The sequence below is a fragment of the Ictalurus punctatus genome, chromosome 25, assembly GCF_001660625.3.
Source record: "Ictalurus punctatus breed USDA103 chromosome 25, Coco_2.0, whole genome shotgun sequence".
NCBI lineage: Eukaryota > Metazoa > Chordata > Actinopteri > Siluriformes > Ictaluridae > Ictalurus > Ictalurus punctatus.
The window spans coordinates 7,904,769-7,923,422 of NC_030440.2; the positions used below are offsets into that span (position 1 = coordinate 7,904,769).

An 18,654-nucleotide genomic window follows, 5' to 3' on the forward strand; every position below is an offset into this window, starting at 1 on the left:
ATCTTATATTCCCATACAGTATAATGTTCATTGGCTTTAATTATACAAGTTTGAACAGAATACCAGATTCTGTCCTATTTAAGTTGCATTGATAACAGGCTTTTGATATAGATTTATCCTATGAGCCTACTCATTAAAATACTAATCTCTTCAACCTTCCCTGTATGTAACTAAACGTAAGCCTTATTAATGCAGTTGAAAGAAAGGCATCTTTTCCAAAAGGATTCTCCGTTGCTGTATTGCATCCAGTGTGTAAGACCACAGATTGCTTACTGAAATTCAATCGAACTTGAGTTACAATCTCTAGGCCACTTCTAGAGATATGCCCTATTTCTTTAATGGTTGAGCCAGTAAACTGCATTCAGCTAATATGATACAATTGGATGAGCACTTTTCTGGACTAGAAATACTAAAGATAGTAGGGAAAGAGATGTTATGCTTGTCCAGTTTGCAGAAGGAATCAAGGAAAGGTTTGGTAATGTGGCTGGTTCTATTTCCACGAGTGCAACTGAGTCTTAGATAAGGCAGTCTCTCAAATCACACCTACTGCATATAGAGGCATGAAGGCACAACGGTGCTGCTTGCAGAAACCAGCTAGAATTCAGCGGCACGCACCAAAGCGAGATCTCATATCAGCATGCCATCTGAGGCCTCTTTTTTCCCCCAAGTGAAAAAAAGCAGATAAGTAAAAAGGAAGCCAGTATATTTCACATGTTTGATGAAGATTTCATTGTTTGGGTGAATATGCCCACAGATCCAAAGTTAACTAAATGTATGTGCACTGTAGATTTGGAAAATTGCAATGGTGTATGAATAAAAAGATTATAAGTAAGAAATGAACTTTGTGTTCTTGCCGGAATATGTGTATTAATGAAGTATTTGTTCATGTTTTTTTGTACTGACAAGAAAAGGTTACAGCCATAACATTAGAATTACTTGGCTACTTACTGAGCTGCCAAGCTACAGTATTTCTTATATTAAAGATGTAATGTAATAACAACACAGCACTCCTAGAGGGAGCTAAAGGACATGCCATGTATTGATGCCTGTTTATGCTGATCCCATAATTTACTTGTGGTGCATAATTTGACACTGATTAATTTATCAAGTACCTGATTGGTAGGATATTTTGGGAATAGTCATGAAAAGATCATATTTTGAGCAGAGTGTCAATGATGGCTATATGCAGTCATAATATTTTCCATTAAAATGTCTGTACAGATTTAATTGTGGCTTTTAGGTGGTCTGGATGTTAGGCTTGTATTGTAATTGTCGTTTATGGTAAGGTACACAGCACAATTCCAAAGCTTGACTTAACTATCACAGTGTTCATCTGTATCCAGCTGGAATTAGATAAACTTTGTAGCCAGTTATTAACAGCTTCAAATTTCACTTTTTATGCTCTTTTAGGCCTGTATTTCTGCAGATGTTATGAATGAATCTTTATTGTCATTGTATACAATGACATACAATGAAATTTGAAGCGCAACTCCTATCGATGTTGATATAACAAGAAAAGAAAAAAGATAAACCAATTTACAGAAAGTACAAAATCCACATTTATGTAGTGCATGTGGGAGTTTAAAGTCCTGATAGCACATGGGGGGGCGGACTGTCCTGTAGTGGCCTGTGTGTGATATATCAAAGATGGCGTTTGTGGTCCTACTAAGATAGCAGGAGCAGGCAATATTTTCCAGTGAAGATAGTGAGCAGCCAGTGATTTTTTGGGCTGTGTTAATTATTCTTTGGAGAGCTCTCTTGTCTGCTGCTGTGAAATCAGAGTGCCACACTGAAATGCAGTATGCCAGCCCGTCCTCGATGCTAGAGCAGTAAAAGGCCACCAGTAGCTTACACTCCAGGTTGTTTTTCCTCAGCACTCTCAGGAAGTGTAGTCGCTGATGTGCCTTTTTGACGATCTCTGAGGTGTTGGCAGACCAAGAGAGGATATATGGGCTCCCAAAGATTTTAAAGTGTCAACCTTTTCCATATGGTCCCCGTTGATGCAGAGTGGGGCCGGGTCTGCACTACGTCTCCTGAAGTCCAGAATGAGCTCTTTTGTTTTATTGGTATTCTGGATCTGTAGCTGATTCATCCCCTCCTGAGATAAGTACAATAACTGCAGTGTCATCCGCAAACTTAATGATGGTTTTGGAGGGATGAGAAGAAGTGCAGTCATATGTGTACAAGGAGTAGAGTAGAGGACTCGGCGCACAGTCTTGTGGTGAGCGTGATTGTTGAAGTGAGGTAGGGGCCAAGCTTAACACCTCATGTTCTTGTAGGGTGAGATGGCAGGTGCTGGGGATTGATGAAGGCAGTGGGTTTGTGACGGGCTTACTAACCTCAAAATGGGCAAAGAAATGGTTCAGTTCCTTTGCCAATGAGGCATCAGCATAGACAATGCTGGAGATTGAACATTGTTGTTCTTGTAATTGGTGATGCTCCAAATTCCCTGCTACACCCTCCTTGGGTTATTGTCTGTAAGATGAACTGCAATATTCCTCTTGTAGGCCTCCTGGGTGTGTTTAATGCCTCTATTCATGTTGGTTCTAGCAGTGTTATACAGGGCCTTATCATCAGACCAGACCGGTATTATTGGTGTCAGTCATACTGGTTCTCCTGATTTGTTGTTGCCGTAGTATCCAAAGCACGAGCTGTAAAGGCACAGCCCTCTTCTTGAAAGAGACACATGAAAACAACATGTTTTTGCCTCCACCCAAAAAGAGGTTTACAGCATGGTATAATAAATGATGTGTGAGGTATTTTGAGCTGAAACTTCACAGACACATTCTGGGGACACCTGAGACTTATATTATGTCTTGTAAAAAGGGGCATAATAGGTCTCCTTTAAAGAAGATTTTTTTCACAACAATAAGGCCAAGGTCATTCCTATGTTCCTAGGATCTATGTTCCCCAGTTCAGTATTCTGTTAACACACATTAAGTCAACTTTTCAAAAGGACCCATTTTCCCAGGGCCCTATTACCTTTTAACGTTAAACACCAAAGGCCCATTTAAATGAATAACCTCATACATTAGTTTATAATCCATCCTTCATCCACACTTAGAATATATGCAAATTATGAACTTGGAAAATTAACTAGTTTGCACATGCTGAACCCTCATTTGTGCTGCTCTAAAAATAGCTGTTAGTCTTTATTCATACAGTTCAACTCCATACATGAACAAGAGTGAAATGTATACACTAAACTGAAGAAAATGTCATACCTGTAGCCTGTAAAACATGGTAAACGGTTCATTATGTGCTATATAAATCTGGGGAACATAGGACCCTGGGAGCATGGACACGCTCCCCTTGACCAGTAACTGGGCCTGTGTTTTGTCAGCTGGAAGCTGGTCAGACCAAACTGGAGCTGAATTTTCAGCAGGCTTAGCCTATTTTTATATTATTTTTTTAATTCCACCTTTGATTAATATGAACTGTTCGCTATTTTGTCAAACAGTGAAAAATTATTCGGCCAATATCTTTATCGTACAGTTATTTGGGGGATTTTTCAGGATATACACGACTACAGACTAGAATCCTCCCGCATCACGTCGCCGCCTTATCGCGTCATCCTGGAAATAGGCGTTGTTGTGTGCACGCGCACCTTTCCATCCGTATCCAGGCAGCGCACGCGCAGGGACGCATGGCTTGGTCCCACTCCACTGTTCAGAGAGGCGCAGCTCCATTTAGCGCAGTTTCCTCTGACGCATTTATCACGGAGTAATAATAAACTACACACCTGAGCATGGACGCATTAAAATCAGCCGGGAGAGCCATAATAAAAAGTCCTGGAGTTCCGCGGCACACATGGGGAACCGCCAAGCACGAAAGTAAGTCTTCAGATGTTTAAGAAACTATATGTATTAACTGGACATCCGAGTCTGTGATGCCTCATGTGATCACTGTATCTTGTATATTCTTGTATATTCTTGTATATTCAAAACTGAACGTGATAGCCCTTTATGACAGCCTTTGTAAATGTTTAGTACTGCAAATAATGCAAAATGAACGGGGGTTTTTTTTTAATGGAAATGTAACATTTCACTTATTATTTTGTCTTCTCATTTTATTATGCAAAGCTGATTTGATAGTGGTTCCCATCATTAAAAACTTTCCTTCAATGCCTGTTGTTTCTTGGGAATTTAATAATGAGATATTCTTAAACTCACTTAGATTCATTAAAGTCACTTGGAATTGTACATCTTTGACCTTGGTTCATCCATTACCTAATGACTGATCTGAGATCATCAGGTCTTTGTGTGTGAATGTGTTCTTGGCTTGGAGAGGAGAAGCAGAATGGTACCCTGTGTATTGTGGAAATCATTTATATAAATAAATCAATATTCAGAAGACCAGATCTATGCCAAATAAGTCGAGATTTAGTGCAGTATTGCAACTGGAGAGATGAGCATACACACAGTATACCTCCACACATCTCTACCCACCAAGACAGGTGAACCGTTTATATACTGGTTGCATGGACAGGTATAAGCTCACAACCGCTCACTAAAAAACACATACATGCACACCAAAGTCCACTTATACACACAAATGGCAGTTAGTTACCAGCTTAATACAAATCCACAGGAAATCCTTAATACAAATTTCACACAACTGATTATTGTAAGTAGTGCAAATGATTAATTATTGAGCATCACTTAACTCTTATGCAGATAAATACATTTTGTAGTTCCACACAATGTAAAGAGCTAGCTTAGGAAAGGGACTGTGTGTGATACAGAGTGATATTATGTGTTTTTGTGATACAGTGAGCTGGTGACATGTTGCCTGCTGTCCAAAACCGTCACATTAATGTGTCTGCTACCAGTCATTCTCTCATAGGAAATGCATATGTCCTGGGTGACACAGGGATTATTTTCTAAGAGACACATTGGAAAACTTGGACCTTAAATGAATTCCACTTTCACAGGATTTAATGATTGGAATGATTTGCTAGGGTAACAAACAACTGTCACACAGTCTGTTTAATTGCTGTCGGTACGGGTTACATTGCTATAAAGGGAGTCTCTTAACCGCTCATTAGCTTACAGGCATTTAGCGGATAAACTCTTAAGGGCATGTTTGTTGCGCTACACAGACCTCTGGCAGTCTTTAAAAATTTAATTGGGTCATAACATTACACCATTCTGAATGTGTGAAGCAAAAAATAAAACAATATAAAAACAATACTGCTGTTCATCCTCTCTGTTGTGCCCAAGCAAGGAAACCACCTCTATACATAGTGCAGCTTTAGCTTGTCTGATGTATAACAGGGAAATAAAAGGCAGTGTGCTAGCATATGCGCACCATCTCCAAACTGTCACTTTTGACAGCTGAATGATCAAACTCAGGAATGTCAGTTTTGACAGCAGATGATGAAACCTAGTCCCTCCAAGTCAAGAGCTGGTTGTCATCTGCAGTCGGCTCACAGAAGCTGAGCGGATGCTGAGGGAATAACCTGAAAACCTCAATTCAACAGTTTAAATATCTGCATAGAAATCATGAATATACAAACTCTAGCCATGAGTCAGAACTGAACATAGCACCAGTTTTTCCACTCCAACTTAATAATTGCAGCTAGTGCTTATTGCCTTCGCAAACTTCAAAGCTGTGAAGTCCAGTGCCAAGAGAGAATGTGAAAGCTGAACATATTCTCCTGATGGCGCTCATCTGTCGAGGTCATGGAGTTGGCATACAATATGCAGTAATGAAGGGGCATGAGCTCCTGGAGAAGAGCTTCTGTCCCTTCTGATTGTATCATGGAATTGTGAGTGACCTTCAGAGGTTAATTTAACTGACATGCACGGTAGAAAAAACAGAGTTTGTTTAATATAATTTCATTTACAGTTGAGGTCATAAGCTTACATACACCTTGCAGAATCTGCTAAATGTAAGATCATAAACCTTGCATTTAGTTTTTTATTTAGTACTGCCTTGAATAAACTATTTCACATAGCTATAGTACATATAGTATAGGGGATGAACAGGATGATTGGTGTAAATATATATTATTTTTGTCTTCTGGGAAACATGCAAATATATTATGCCGTTTCTGAAGGGCAGTACTAAATGAAAAAAAACAAGATCTTTAAACAAAATAATAACAAATTATGTTATTAATGTAAACTTATGACCGCAACAGTATGTAGCTATTAAATCCTTAACCGAAATAAAAATTGTTCTGCTGTGTGAAATGACACACTAAATATTTATGTATCATTTAACCCAAAATAATATTGAAAGTATAACTAGTGTAAGTATTAAATTAGTGTTAGAGGAGGAGTTACAGTTAATTTATTTATGTTTTCTTATTGCTAGCCTGCTGCATCATATTACTAAGAGGTGAAATAGTGGGTGACTGTGAATAGGGTGAAGGAGATTTTTTGGCTTTTATGAGGCAGAGGTTGACACAACCACTGTTGTGTGGTCAGAGGCAGTTTTGAGTTTTGATGGTAATCGTACTAATCATGAACATGTGACTCACTAGTACTTTGTTAGTTCTAGGCAGAATGATACAGAATTGCATTCGGGACATATGAAATCACTCTGTGTTTTCTTTTCTTGGTTCCAGGTCCCCAAGTCTCGCTCACGTCAGCATGTCTGCTCTTGTACATTTGTATTTATAAGCTGAAGTTGTCCCTTGGCACCCCTAATATTGTCCTTGAAAGCAGAATGTGGCTAAATCATTTGAGGCTCTGGGAAGACAGGAGAGTCTGTACTAGATAGCAGATTTACAGAGTCGTCATGCATTTACAGTCCTGTAAAACTGTGACCAGCCCTGGTTTTGCACATTGTAGTGTTTTCCTGCTCTAACACAACTACTCCAACTCAGATATATGACTATTTTTATGTGATATTGTTAAAAGCACTTGTGTTGTTGGTTTAATACTCTGATGGAATGTGAATCTTTCTCTATAAGAACAGTACTGCACCTGTATGGACCTTTTTCCGCACTTCCTTGTTGACGGATGCAGAAGCATATGTAGTAGCGTTTCAATATGTCTGGTGAGATAATGCACAATGGTGGATCAGTGCAGTGTCTCTTAATGCACAAATAATTAAAGCAAACATTCATAATTGAGCTTTCACTTCTTTTCCACCAATATAGAGGCAAAAGTTCCAACTTGCTTTTTACTGATGACCTTTTGATCCAAAATAGACCTCTAATAGATGGGTTAGTTTTGCTGTCACTCATTCATTTCAGTTCCTAATCAATGTTCAAAGTGGCAACAGGAATGCTGCTCTTCATTACAGGATATGACAACGCAGTGGTTGTGAAAAAGATGCATTCAATTAGGCTTTTTAAAACTACAGAGTACAGGTGTAGGCACTCTGTGGATTTCAACCCTGTACTCTTACAAAAAATATGAACATAAGAAGGAAAGTAACAATTCTGCCATCTCTTTGATAGACTTTCTTTTTATTCTTTGCCTTTTGTCACAATATTTTTTTTTTCTCTCACATCAAGGTGTTCCTCTGAAACATAAATGTTAGTAGTAGTATTCTATTTTTTCTTTTTCCCTCCTTATTTTTTCTCATCTGTTTTTTTCTCTTTCTCCATCTGGGCTATTATGGTTTTGTTCTAGTGTCTGGAGCCATCGGGGACCCCCTGCAATTTATCCCCTGTAGGCAGCGTATAAAAGAAGAAAATAGGATTCCGGAGATAATCACAGTGGGATGCCCATATCTGCCAAACACACAGACATTAAACCAAGGCAAAGCTTCATGAAGATTAGACCCATTAGACTCAGGCTGTGAGATTATAAACAAGCCAAAGACAACTTAATAGGGAGAGGTGCCACTCACTTTAAAGTCAAAAGTTCATATTTAACTAGATTTGTATTTCCTCAAGTTGATACACAGTGATTGAAAGAAAGAATGAATGAATGAAAGAAAGAAAGAGTAGTTGAAGAACAAATGAAGAAAACAGAAGGAAGTGGAAAATAAATAAGCAGTGGGGGCTGAATGGAGGAGGGGGAAAAAAAGAGAAATTAAGGAACAGTAATGGAGAATTTATGGGAGAGACAAAGAATGTGAGAAAAAAAGAAAAATAAAATAAGGGAATGGAAAAGAAACCAGTAAAAGAGAAACATAAATGGATACAAGATGGAAACAGAGTGTGAGGAAAATGAGAGATAAAAAGAGAGAAGAAAAAAAACCCAAAGATAAGCAAAAGATAGAAGAAGAAATATGGAAAGAAAGAAAAAAGAGAAGGAGACAAGATCGAAGAGAAGCGGATCCTACTGCAAATCTTTGATCGACCTAAATGTGAATTGACGTTCAGATTCCTGTTGTTTTCTTAGAATCCAGCAATTTCCAATAGCATGTAGCTTAAAATATTCAGAAAAAAGAGAGAGCTGAGTACAAAGTTTGAATAAGACTTGAAACTTTAATGACTTGTTATAATGTGAACCATACTTGAAGCCACAAAACTCATACAAACTCATATTTTGTCAAAATGATTAAGATACTTAAAGAGAAAAAGAATGTATGTTCACGTAGGTGAGATTAGTCCTATATGAAAATCTTAAAAATGATGGTTTCAGGTAATGGACCTTAATGGAAATTGACTTTGCATCAGATTCCAGATTCCTGTAGATTTCCATTAGGAACCTATGATGGCTGAACTGAAGTGTGTGCTGATGTTTCAGCACCCTGGACAGTGACCGGCTCTACTGGATTGATTTCTCTTCTTTTATCATGTTTTCTTCAGTACTTCTGAGGGAGGTTGCTGAGAGAGAATCCATTATCTAACGTGTGCCAATATTCTACTCAGTCAACTGATGGTGCTTGTTAAATATTTTATGCAAATCTCCCTCAGTCAGATCTTACAGCATTGTGGAGTTGCGTCAAGGAGTCGAGTAAATTATGCACTCCAAAATAAATCATTCAGATTTCATTGTGCTTCAGTGCTGCAGCTGCTTTGTTTAAAAGGAGGGCCCTTTAAGCCTTTCCTTTCTTTACTGTTCAGGACAGCTGTCAGAGACATATAGCACAACCCTGCCCGTTTTTCTCCTTTTCATTTTCTCAACTTGTCTTCTTTGCTCAGGTATGATGGGCTCAGCCTCCTCTCACTTTGAAGATGCACCCTACTGTGAAAGCAGTCTTTTGATTCCTACCCTCCGTTAGTTCAAGCAGTGGCTGTCCTTTGGGTGGTTGAAGGTCTCCATTCTCCACCCCTTCCTTTTTTGTCTCGATTTCTTTTATTCTCTGACTTGCTTTTATAAGGAGAAGCCTTTATCATACTCAGGAAGCTCAAAGTGAAGCTCAAACTTTACTTATACTATCAAATACTGCATGCAGAAGAGAAACATTAAACCGAAAGGTGGAATTTAAATAAAATTTTTTAAAAAATCTGGCCTCTAAAATACTTACATTGTAGGTCAAAAGAAGGTCTATCACTTTTGATCTCTTAATTATCGGCATTACGAAAGCCCCAGGAAATGTTTTATTGAGTCTGTCTTTCATTTGCTTTTAAAAATAGTCATTTTTAAAAGGGGTTAAATGCTTGAATATAGCCTTCTTCTGTCGCTAAGTGGGGATTTATAGTGAGCAATTCCAGCATTATGGACTTGACATTTGCAGTCAAAGTGTAAATATAAAATATAAATTCTCAGAGAATGTATTTATCAGTATATTTTCCTAAACCCCTGAGGATAGAATCCAGACTTCAGAAAAATATCAGTCTACGCATTTTCTGTTTTAGATGAGGGACATATTACGCATTATGCTAGTGACCAAAAAAGGACACGCCTTTTTGGGAGACAGCATACTTTGTACGAATTCCGTGAATTAAAATGCACAAACCAGAAGTAATAATACAAACCGAATGGAGAAGGGTTGGCTTTCCACAGAACATTAAATATTTATTTTATTTTAATATTCGTTTTCGCATTTATGATTAAAAACCATTGTTACAGACATGACAGTCAACACTTTACACTGGAAAAACATTAACAGAGATCTCTAGTGGGTATTTAAACCAAAAAAACCTCTGAGACATCAGTTTAGTAAGGCCCAGGCAATGGTTCATTGCAACTGTCTTTCCTTTAAATTGCTTTTACTAATAATATTTTTTATAAATGATAAGTGATTCTGAATACAGTCTATCCTTGTGTAGCTAAGTGGTGATTTACACTGTTGACCATAGCCACATCAGTGATACTGGCTGCTAAGGAGACAACTTTAAGTGTAGACATGTAGTACTTTGATTTGTGATTTAAGAACATTGCTGTAGTTTATTTAGGCCTGTGGTGCTACTGTGTTGTGCTGCAATGGTCATGGATAAATAACAGTTCAAACTACACTGTATGCCCAAAGGTTTGTGGCCACCTGACAATAATACTAACATGTTCTTGTTGAACATCCCATTCCAGATTTAGGACCCCTGTGCTGGTATAATAATGTCTACTCTTCTGTGAAGGCTTTCCACTAGATGTTGGAGCATGTAGGGATTTGCTCATTCAGCCACAACAGCTGAGGGCTCTTGGTATTGCTCTGTGCATGCCACGGGAGTTCTTCCACTCCAACCTTGGCAAACCATGTCTTCATGGACCTCACTTTGTACACCTGGACAATGGTATGTTGGAACAGGTTTGGGCTTATTAGTTCCAGTGAAGGGAAATTGTAATGCTACAGCATACAACGACATTCTATACATTTGTGTACTTTCAAGTCTGTGGCAACAGTTTGGGGAAGAAACACGTACAGTATGGTTGTGATGGTCATGTGTCCACATACTTTTGGCCATATAGCAGACTTTCTGTCTGCGAGGTCAGATTAAGTGATACTATGAGCCAGGTGCAGTTTGTATGGTATTACTGCAGAGTTTTATTACAGTCTATCTTACCATATAGTACTATGGCACTGGAAAATAAGTTCACTGGCAATACAACAATCCGAAATTCACCCGTGGGGTGGGTAATTTGTGCCTGTCACTTTTTCACATACAAGTAGCCAGTTGTAATATGATATCAAAGAGCTAAATGACTATTTATTGTTCTGACTCTTAAAATCTGGGTACTTGAGTTTCCTAAACATTAGGGATGGTTGATGACACTCAAAATGTACTAACAAACCATTTATGCTTGTTGATGCTTGATGTGCATTATATTCAATGGGTTACTAAATCAAGCAGAAAGACTAATTAAGGATTTTGAAAAAAACTCCTTTCATCGGCTAGAGTCTTATTTTCCCAGTGATAGGATAAATCTTTTATTTCTCTTCAATAATTGCACTTGTGCAATCATCTAGCATAATCACAGGCCTCCTGCAGGTATGAGTTAATTGAAAGTGTAAGAAATTAATTGGAATTTGAAATGAATTCAAATATAATAGCCGTCTTTCCCTAAAGTATATTATCTGCATGCAATGAAATTGTGTTCTGGCTCTGGCATGACTCTGTGGATAGTTGTATTGGTATGAGGTCTGGGAAATCGGATCACTGAATCTCTGATTGAACAAAGCTAAGAACATTTGGGTGAGAGGTGAGGAAATCCCATCTGTTCTCCTTCTAAAACTGGTGAAGGAATAAAGGCCTGGTCTGGGAAATTCCTACAGAATTTGGATCCAGCATTAATGCAATACACTTGCTTCTGAATTTGGAGGGAAGTTAGATCTTCAGGAACATGGCTGGTGATCAGTAGTCTGAGCTGACATATTGTACTTTAGCATTTTCTAGTACCAGGCACAAAATAAGAGAACTGATGAGATAGAGGTTGGCTGTTTGAAAACATTTGGTCTCCATTTACACCATTTCAGAATACAATTCCATTTTTACATTTACATGTACTCATTTGTCTAATGCTTCAAAGTGACTTACAATTGAGACTAGGTACAACTGAGAATTTGAGGGATTAAGTTTGATCAAATGGCAGCTTGATGCTGGGTTTTTGAACATACAGTATGATCGTCCAATCAGTAGTCCAATGCCTTAACCTATGAGTTAACTCTACCCTAGTTGCATAATACAAAATTGGAAACTACCCTTCCTCTAACCACCCTTTAAGGGAGTTAAATTGGTGTAATATTTGTATCATATTTATACACATCTACATTTAAGTGCTTGTTTCCCATTTGGAGGCCTAATATAATCTAATCAGTTCTTACAGGAATTGTCAACTCTAGCACATAATTGCATTTGTTGCTAAGCAGCAAAGCATGGTCAGTTTACTTGGGACAGCAGAATGCACAGACCAAAGAAGGGTGTAGAAGAAGAAGAAGACCATTCAAAGAAGACCCTGCTTTGGTCTGTGCATTCTGCTATCCCAAGTTAACTGATCTGACAGACAGATGGAGCATATTAACCAAAAAAATGTTCAATATATCAGGCTCAGTCTATTTCTTTCCCTTTGCCATAGTCTCATAATGTCACCAGCATTCAACCCTTACTGAAGGGCTAATCACTCTGAGTTATTGATATCATTTCACTTGCACGTGATAGAGGCTTGAGTTACTAAAATTAAATCAGTTTTGCCAATCAACTTGCTGCCCTCCATTTCCACCTTACTAAAGCCTCTTTATGTCCTATTTTCAGTGATGCCCTAGATACATTATTTAGAGATTGTAAATATCAGGGGATAGACCCTTATTAGTTTTTTAGATTGTGGATTCGAAAACTTTTAGCATATTATTTGTTTCTTTTTAAAAACATATATTTTCCCTATGTATTTCCTATACATTGAAATCTGAATTATATTGTGGTTCTGCTACTAAAATTGTGAATATTGGCAATGAAAATTCAGCCCCTGGCCGTTTCACATCTGAGATGTTGGTTGCTAAGGGCAACAGTTTCATGCCCATTTGCAAATCTAAGTGTATTCCTTAAGCAAATCTGTCAGCATAAAAGATCCATCATTAGATCTGTGATGAGAATCACTGTTGCTTTCGAGTGCAAATGAGACCATCGAGCATTGTGAACTGTGGCAGTGACTAAATAAAAATGAGTAATCACTACTCAGATGTTTTTAAACGTCGTATTCATTTATCTGAATTAAGTTATGAGAACTCATTTACTGAAGGTTGTTTGAAGAACTCATTTTTGTTGTTAATTCTTTTGTGTGTGAAATTTTAAGTACAACTCATATGATTCAAGTTTTAATTACTCAAATTATATTAGTTGAAACCTAGACCTTGGCATGTTCTTTCACCTAACCTCAATTCAGTTAGTTAACAAATCGTGAGCAATGTAGGCCAGAGGTATTCAGTTAAAATGTGTAAATAAAAGTCCAATTTCATAAACTTCCTTCCTTCTTAAGGACTTGATAAGCGAGCATTATGACTGAAGGGTGACATCAGGTTACCTTTAAGGCTTGATTAATAATGATTAGTAAATGACCAATAATCAAATAATACATGCGGCACTGTTGTGCAGGGGGAAGTTGCCAACTTACAGCTCCCTGCTGCTGTTTATGCTGTACTGCTTACAGTTCCACTACAGCAAATCAGCTTGCACCACCACATTTGTCTAATACAGACACAAGTATTCTTACAGTATGTCTCCTCCCTTGTAATCGTGCTTCATGTTTCAGCAAATTAGAGCTCTCTCTCTCTCTCTCTCACACACACACACACACACACACACACACACACACACACACACACACACACACACACCCACCAACCAACCAACCCAGATTCTCTTAAACCTCACTTTTCCCCTAATGCAGTCTACAGCAACCTTCTGTCTAGGCCAGTTTAAATCCCATTACTGTCTTTCTGATCTCTGACTGTCATTTACCCTCACTCAGTTCTTACAAACACATTGCCACAGACCAAGATTAGGAAAGGGTTTTGAAGTGTTAGTTGCTTCTGGGAGTAATTAATGGCCTGGAGCATCAACATGGACCTGTTGTGGATTTGTCAGGAGTTCATTTCTGGAGACTGGTCTAAGTGAGATAGTGCCCCTCTAGCTGTGAGGAAGAGTAATTTAAGGGTTCTCCATGCTTTTTCTGTAGTAAAGTGTTTTCTTGGCCCAGATTTTCCATGAGTGAGCATTTTGGGTTGTAGTGCAGACAATGTACAGGCAGTGGTGGCTGAAAATAGAAATGGCTTACATGTCTGGTATAACTTTGGTTTATAATTGTTTTGGCCAGCCAGTCGTCTCACTTTTCTCAGGACCACAGCACTTTAGGAATGATATGGCAGTGGATAATTAACTTCCAACAGAGCAGTGATGGGAAGTATCATTTCATACTGCAAACAGCTGGTGCAGGCTGGCAGAGACAGATAGACACAACACGTCTCTATCAGAGCAACACAAAAATATACTCAAGCATTATTACAGGCAGGCACTTTACTGCTAGCTGCATGCTATTGTGCACATGCACAATATATACATTCCTTTATCACCACGTGGCTGTTTCCTACACTTAGAAATCAGTCCACTAGCATGGATTCTCTATTTAAAGCTTGCCAAGTGACACAAAACCCCCATTTCTCCCCATTACACTCACAGTAAAACTATACCTAAATGGAACATATAATTAAACATTTGTTTAACTGATTAGGGACTTCAGTCTTTAGAGCCAGGAACTCTTGGTACTTTGTGCATTACACAAATTAGTTTGTAATTTTCACTCATTGTTTTTGTAGAGCTTCCAGAGAACTGGACGGACACTAAGGAGACCCTGCTGGAGGGAATGGTGTTCAATGTGAAGTACCTGGGCATGACGTTGGTGGGTCAGCCTAAAGGAGAGGAAATGGCTGCTGCAGCCATCCACAGGATTGTCTCAATGGTTAGTTTCCATCAATGAGCGAAGCTTATATATCCAGATGTCGTTTAAAATTTGTACTTAAGGAAACCTGAATGGAAATGTAAGTTATCAGCTTTGTTCGAATTGTTGATCTTAACAGAAGATGCTAAAAAAATTATTTAACCAATGACAGAGTACAAAACAGTAGTAACAAGGTGCAACAATTATTAAGACTTTAAACATATATTAAACAGTTTTAGATATCAAGCCATTTCTAAAAATGACATTTATTTTTCCTTTCTAAATAGCAAGGTACTTTCATCAGAACCACATGTTAAATATTACGTGAAGTAAATGAGAACTTCTAATAATACAAATTTCTTATTATACTATAAAGCTAATATACTGCTGTATCAGCCTATAGCCATCAGTAATGTTCAGTTATGTGACTTAAACATTGAAGTGTAATTAATTTTCTCTTAATAGTGGTGACAAATTTGTTGTTAATTACTTTGCAGCATTAGTTTGCAGCAGTATCTCAGAATCGTATTGTTCAGATTTCATCAATGTCAAAGACTATTTGCTAGTATTTCTGTGAACTCCAGAAACACAATCTCACTCACACCTCTGTTGAACAGTCCGTACAGGATTTTGCAGAGTTCTTTTGTGATTGTTGCAGCCAAAAATGCTTGATTTTGCTGCAGTTTGTTTTTCAAAATTTGTGATGCAATTTGGAGTTTTTTGTGCTTTTTTTTTGCGGAAAACTCTTTGAATTGGCGAAATTGCAGTTGCATGAAATGGTTTTGCTCGGTCTTTCGCAGTGACGTTTGTTGGTAAATAAGATCTTGGAGCTGTAGTCATGTTCGACACGTTAAAGAGGGGTTTGGCTAAATGCATGTTGTGATGATGTCACATGACGTGTTTTGGCCCAAATCTGCGGATAATCTGCGGTAATTTTGAAAAATTGCAAGATCCTTTGAATATCACTTGATTTTGCATGAAGATATAAAATTACAACACCCCGTCTTCTTTTACTGACGTTCAGTTACGTAGTGACAAACCGCTCCAAATGGAGAATTATTCGGGGCTAAAGAAAAAATTTTGGGGACAAAATGTTATTTTAAAAACGCATTTGACTTAATATTATTTTCTTAACAATAAATTTGTAATGCAATCAATGTAATTGTATTGATATCAGTAACTGTTATTAAATTACACACATTTAAAATGCAATGCGTTACATTATGCGTTATCAGAAAAAGTCATTAGATTACAGTTACACCCAACTCTGACTGAGAGGGTCTGTGGATTTTATGTTACACTTAAAGATGTCCCTGCCTACAAATTTGAGTCCCTGAGTCCTGCTGTAGTTAAAAGCAGAACTAAAGCTTAATGGTACAAGTTACCACTTTAAAGCTTACCTGAATATGAGGTTAGGATAGCATTGATCCATTTTAGAAGGAAAACCAGACAAGAATGTGTGTCCCTCAGTTGTGTCCCTCTTCCCATGGAGACACACCTTCTGAATGGGATTACGTTACTTATTTAGAGAGGGATTCAGGACTAAGCCGAATTCATGCCAGAAGCAGATTTGTTTTCTCAGTGTGGTACAGCTGAATCCATGTCACAGAGAGACATTTATTATGTCAAACAGACTCATGCTGCTAAGATCTGACTCCCAGAGATTACACACTGGCTCGAGTCTAGCTGCTAGCTAGTTTTTCCATTCCCGGACATTGACTGTTGTCTCATGGGCATAGTAAAGGCCCTCCAGATATAGTTTGCCTGATTTCCTCATTTTCTTTTGTCCTTGAGAAAATTCTCTCTATCTCTGTGCTTTGAATCACACACTCCTTCCCCTATGCTCTATGGTACTGTTAGCGCTTGTGTATCTCAATAAACTGTTCCAGTGGGTTTTTAATTAGCTCACTTAAGCTTCTTACCGGCAGATTTGTACATACAAGTGAGGTGTTTTTGCTTAAATGAATTTTACAATCAGAAGATAACACAACATATAATGTACTTATATATTCAGGCATTAGATTTGTTTCTCTGACTTTTACAGGCTCGATCCAGTGCAAAGAAATTTCGGAAGGTCACCCTCACCGTTTCCCCAAAAGGGATCATCATTACAGACACAGAGTCCAGCGATCTCATAGAGAACGTGTCTATTTACAGGTAGTAATGTATCGTTTCTTATAAGGGACCCTGTTGTAAACACCATGTTACATTTTAGAAACTAACAATACAAGAAATAGACAGCTCCAACCTGTTACAGTGGTTTTGAAAGGAAGTTGTTCAGTGTACTTGCAAGTTTAAAAAAAAGAATTTATATGCTAGATAATTTATTCGAAGCTCGTCCTGGTTCTACCGTGATTAATCATTGTGCTGTGTTCGAGTCAAGCTTCCGTCTATGATGTTTCTGGTCAAAATTGACTGTGCCCTTTTTAAACTTTTTATGAAGCATTTTAAAAATATGAATGATCACTCTGTTACATTACACCCATTCTCATTAATTATTACAAGGTTTGCATTGCTTTTTGGAATTTGTAGGTTTTATGTTTGATTGGTTTGGGGTACTGTAGTACAGAGACAAGAGATAAACCTTGCTCAGTAATTATCAAAGACTGGTATTATTAATAAAGCTATTATACTTTATTATAGCTATTACACTTTATTATACTTTAGCTATTATACTTGCTTTTTAATCGTTACAAATTTAATCAGGTTAAAAGGTAAAACTATACGCCAAACACTCACCTAAAAAGCAGAAAGATTTTTATTAATCATTTAAATCATCTTGGAACTCGTAACCATAATGTTCTTATGTGCTTCTTTTTATATTATTAGTTTTTTTAAAAAAGATTTCTTTATTTATTTTATAGTCAGCTCGGTTTTGTCCAGTTGTCTTGATTTGTTAATAATAAAATGTTTATATTACTTTGTAGTTTTTACCATTACACACAGTAATGTATTTTAATTTATGTTGTTCAAAAGCATAAAAAAAAAAAATAACGATAATAAATCTATCACTTTGGTGTGTCATCACACTGTTTGAGCCAAAAATGTTTATTTCAGTGCATCTGTACTTTTCTGTGATCACAATCATACAATGTTTTTATGTGCTGCTGAAGATGTGGTGCTCTGGTGTTGTTTTCCACTGTAGGAGCTGAAGGAATATTAAGGACTGATGCTAGAAAGCTGCTTGTGTGTGTAGAGATACTGTAGGTGTTGAGGAGTATTAAGTGAAGAGCAGGTCTCTGACTGCTGCTATGCTGATGTTTTCTTATCAGCGGTACCAGAGACACAGGGTGCTTCTAATTTCTTTAATCACGCCTCTTTGTTTCCTGTTTCCTTGCTTCACTTCCTCGTTTCTTAGCTCCTCTGTCTGAGGATGCAAGGAAAGCAAACAAGGTCAGGAGGACTCGAGGACTAATTTGTTTGTTTAATGTGACATCAGTCTAAAGTGTTTTGACTTATTGATGATGTGCTGCACAGAGCATAAAGAGTCTGCACATACACAGCACCATGTCATTACCCATGCAAGAAACATCAATTAAAACAGCACTGCATGTGCACATCACATATTAAGTGTTGATGTTTTATTCTATACAATATTGAACTGGTTTCTCATATTTGCATTTTTAGGCTACGAATTTACATGTGGGACGCACAGTGACTTAGTGCTTAGCACGTTCGCCTCACACCTCCAGGGTCCGGGGTTCGATTCCCGCCGGGGCCGTGTGTGTGGAGTTTGCATGTTCTCCCCGTGCTGCGGGGGTTTCCTCCGGGTACTCCCCCAGTCCAAAGACGTGCATGGTAGGCTGATTGGTGTGTCTAAAGTGTCTGTAGTGTATGAATGGGTGTGTGAGTGTGTATGTGATTGTGCCCTGCAATGGACTGTCCTGTCCGGGGTGTACCCCGCCTTGTGCCCGATGCTACCTGCGATTGGCTCCAG

At 38.0% G+C, this 18,654-nt stretch overlaps 1 protein-coding gene across 2 annotated transcripts in view; it reads left to right on the forward strand.

Annotated features, from left to right (window-relative positions):
* Positions 1-3,370: 3,370 nt before the first annotated feature.
* The window catches only part of si:dkey-71h2.2 (low density lipoprotein receptor adapter protein 1-B), a 33,046-nt gene continuing 17,762 nt past the window's right edge, over positions 3,371-18,654 (forward strand). For both annotated transcript variants that reach the window (XM_017455545.3, XM_017455546.3), the window contains exons 1-3: positions 3,371-3,833; positions 14,596-14,738; positions 16,762-16,874. In XM_017455545.3, coding sequence (XP_017311034.1) covers positions 3,749-3,833; positions 14,596-14,738; positions 16,762-16,874 — 341 coding nt within the window. In that variant the 5' untranslated portion in view covers positions 3,371-3,748. The remainder of the gene's footprint in view (positions 3,834-14,595; positions 14,739-16,761; positions 16,875-18,654) is intronic.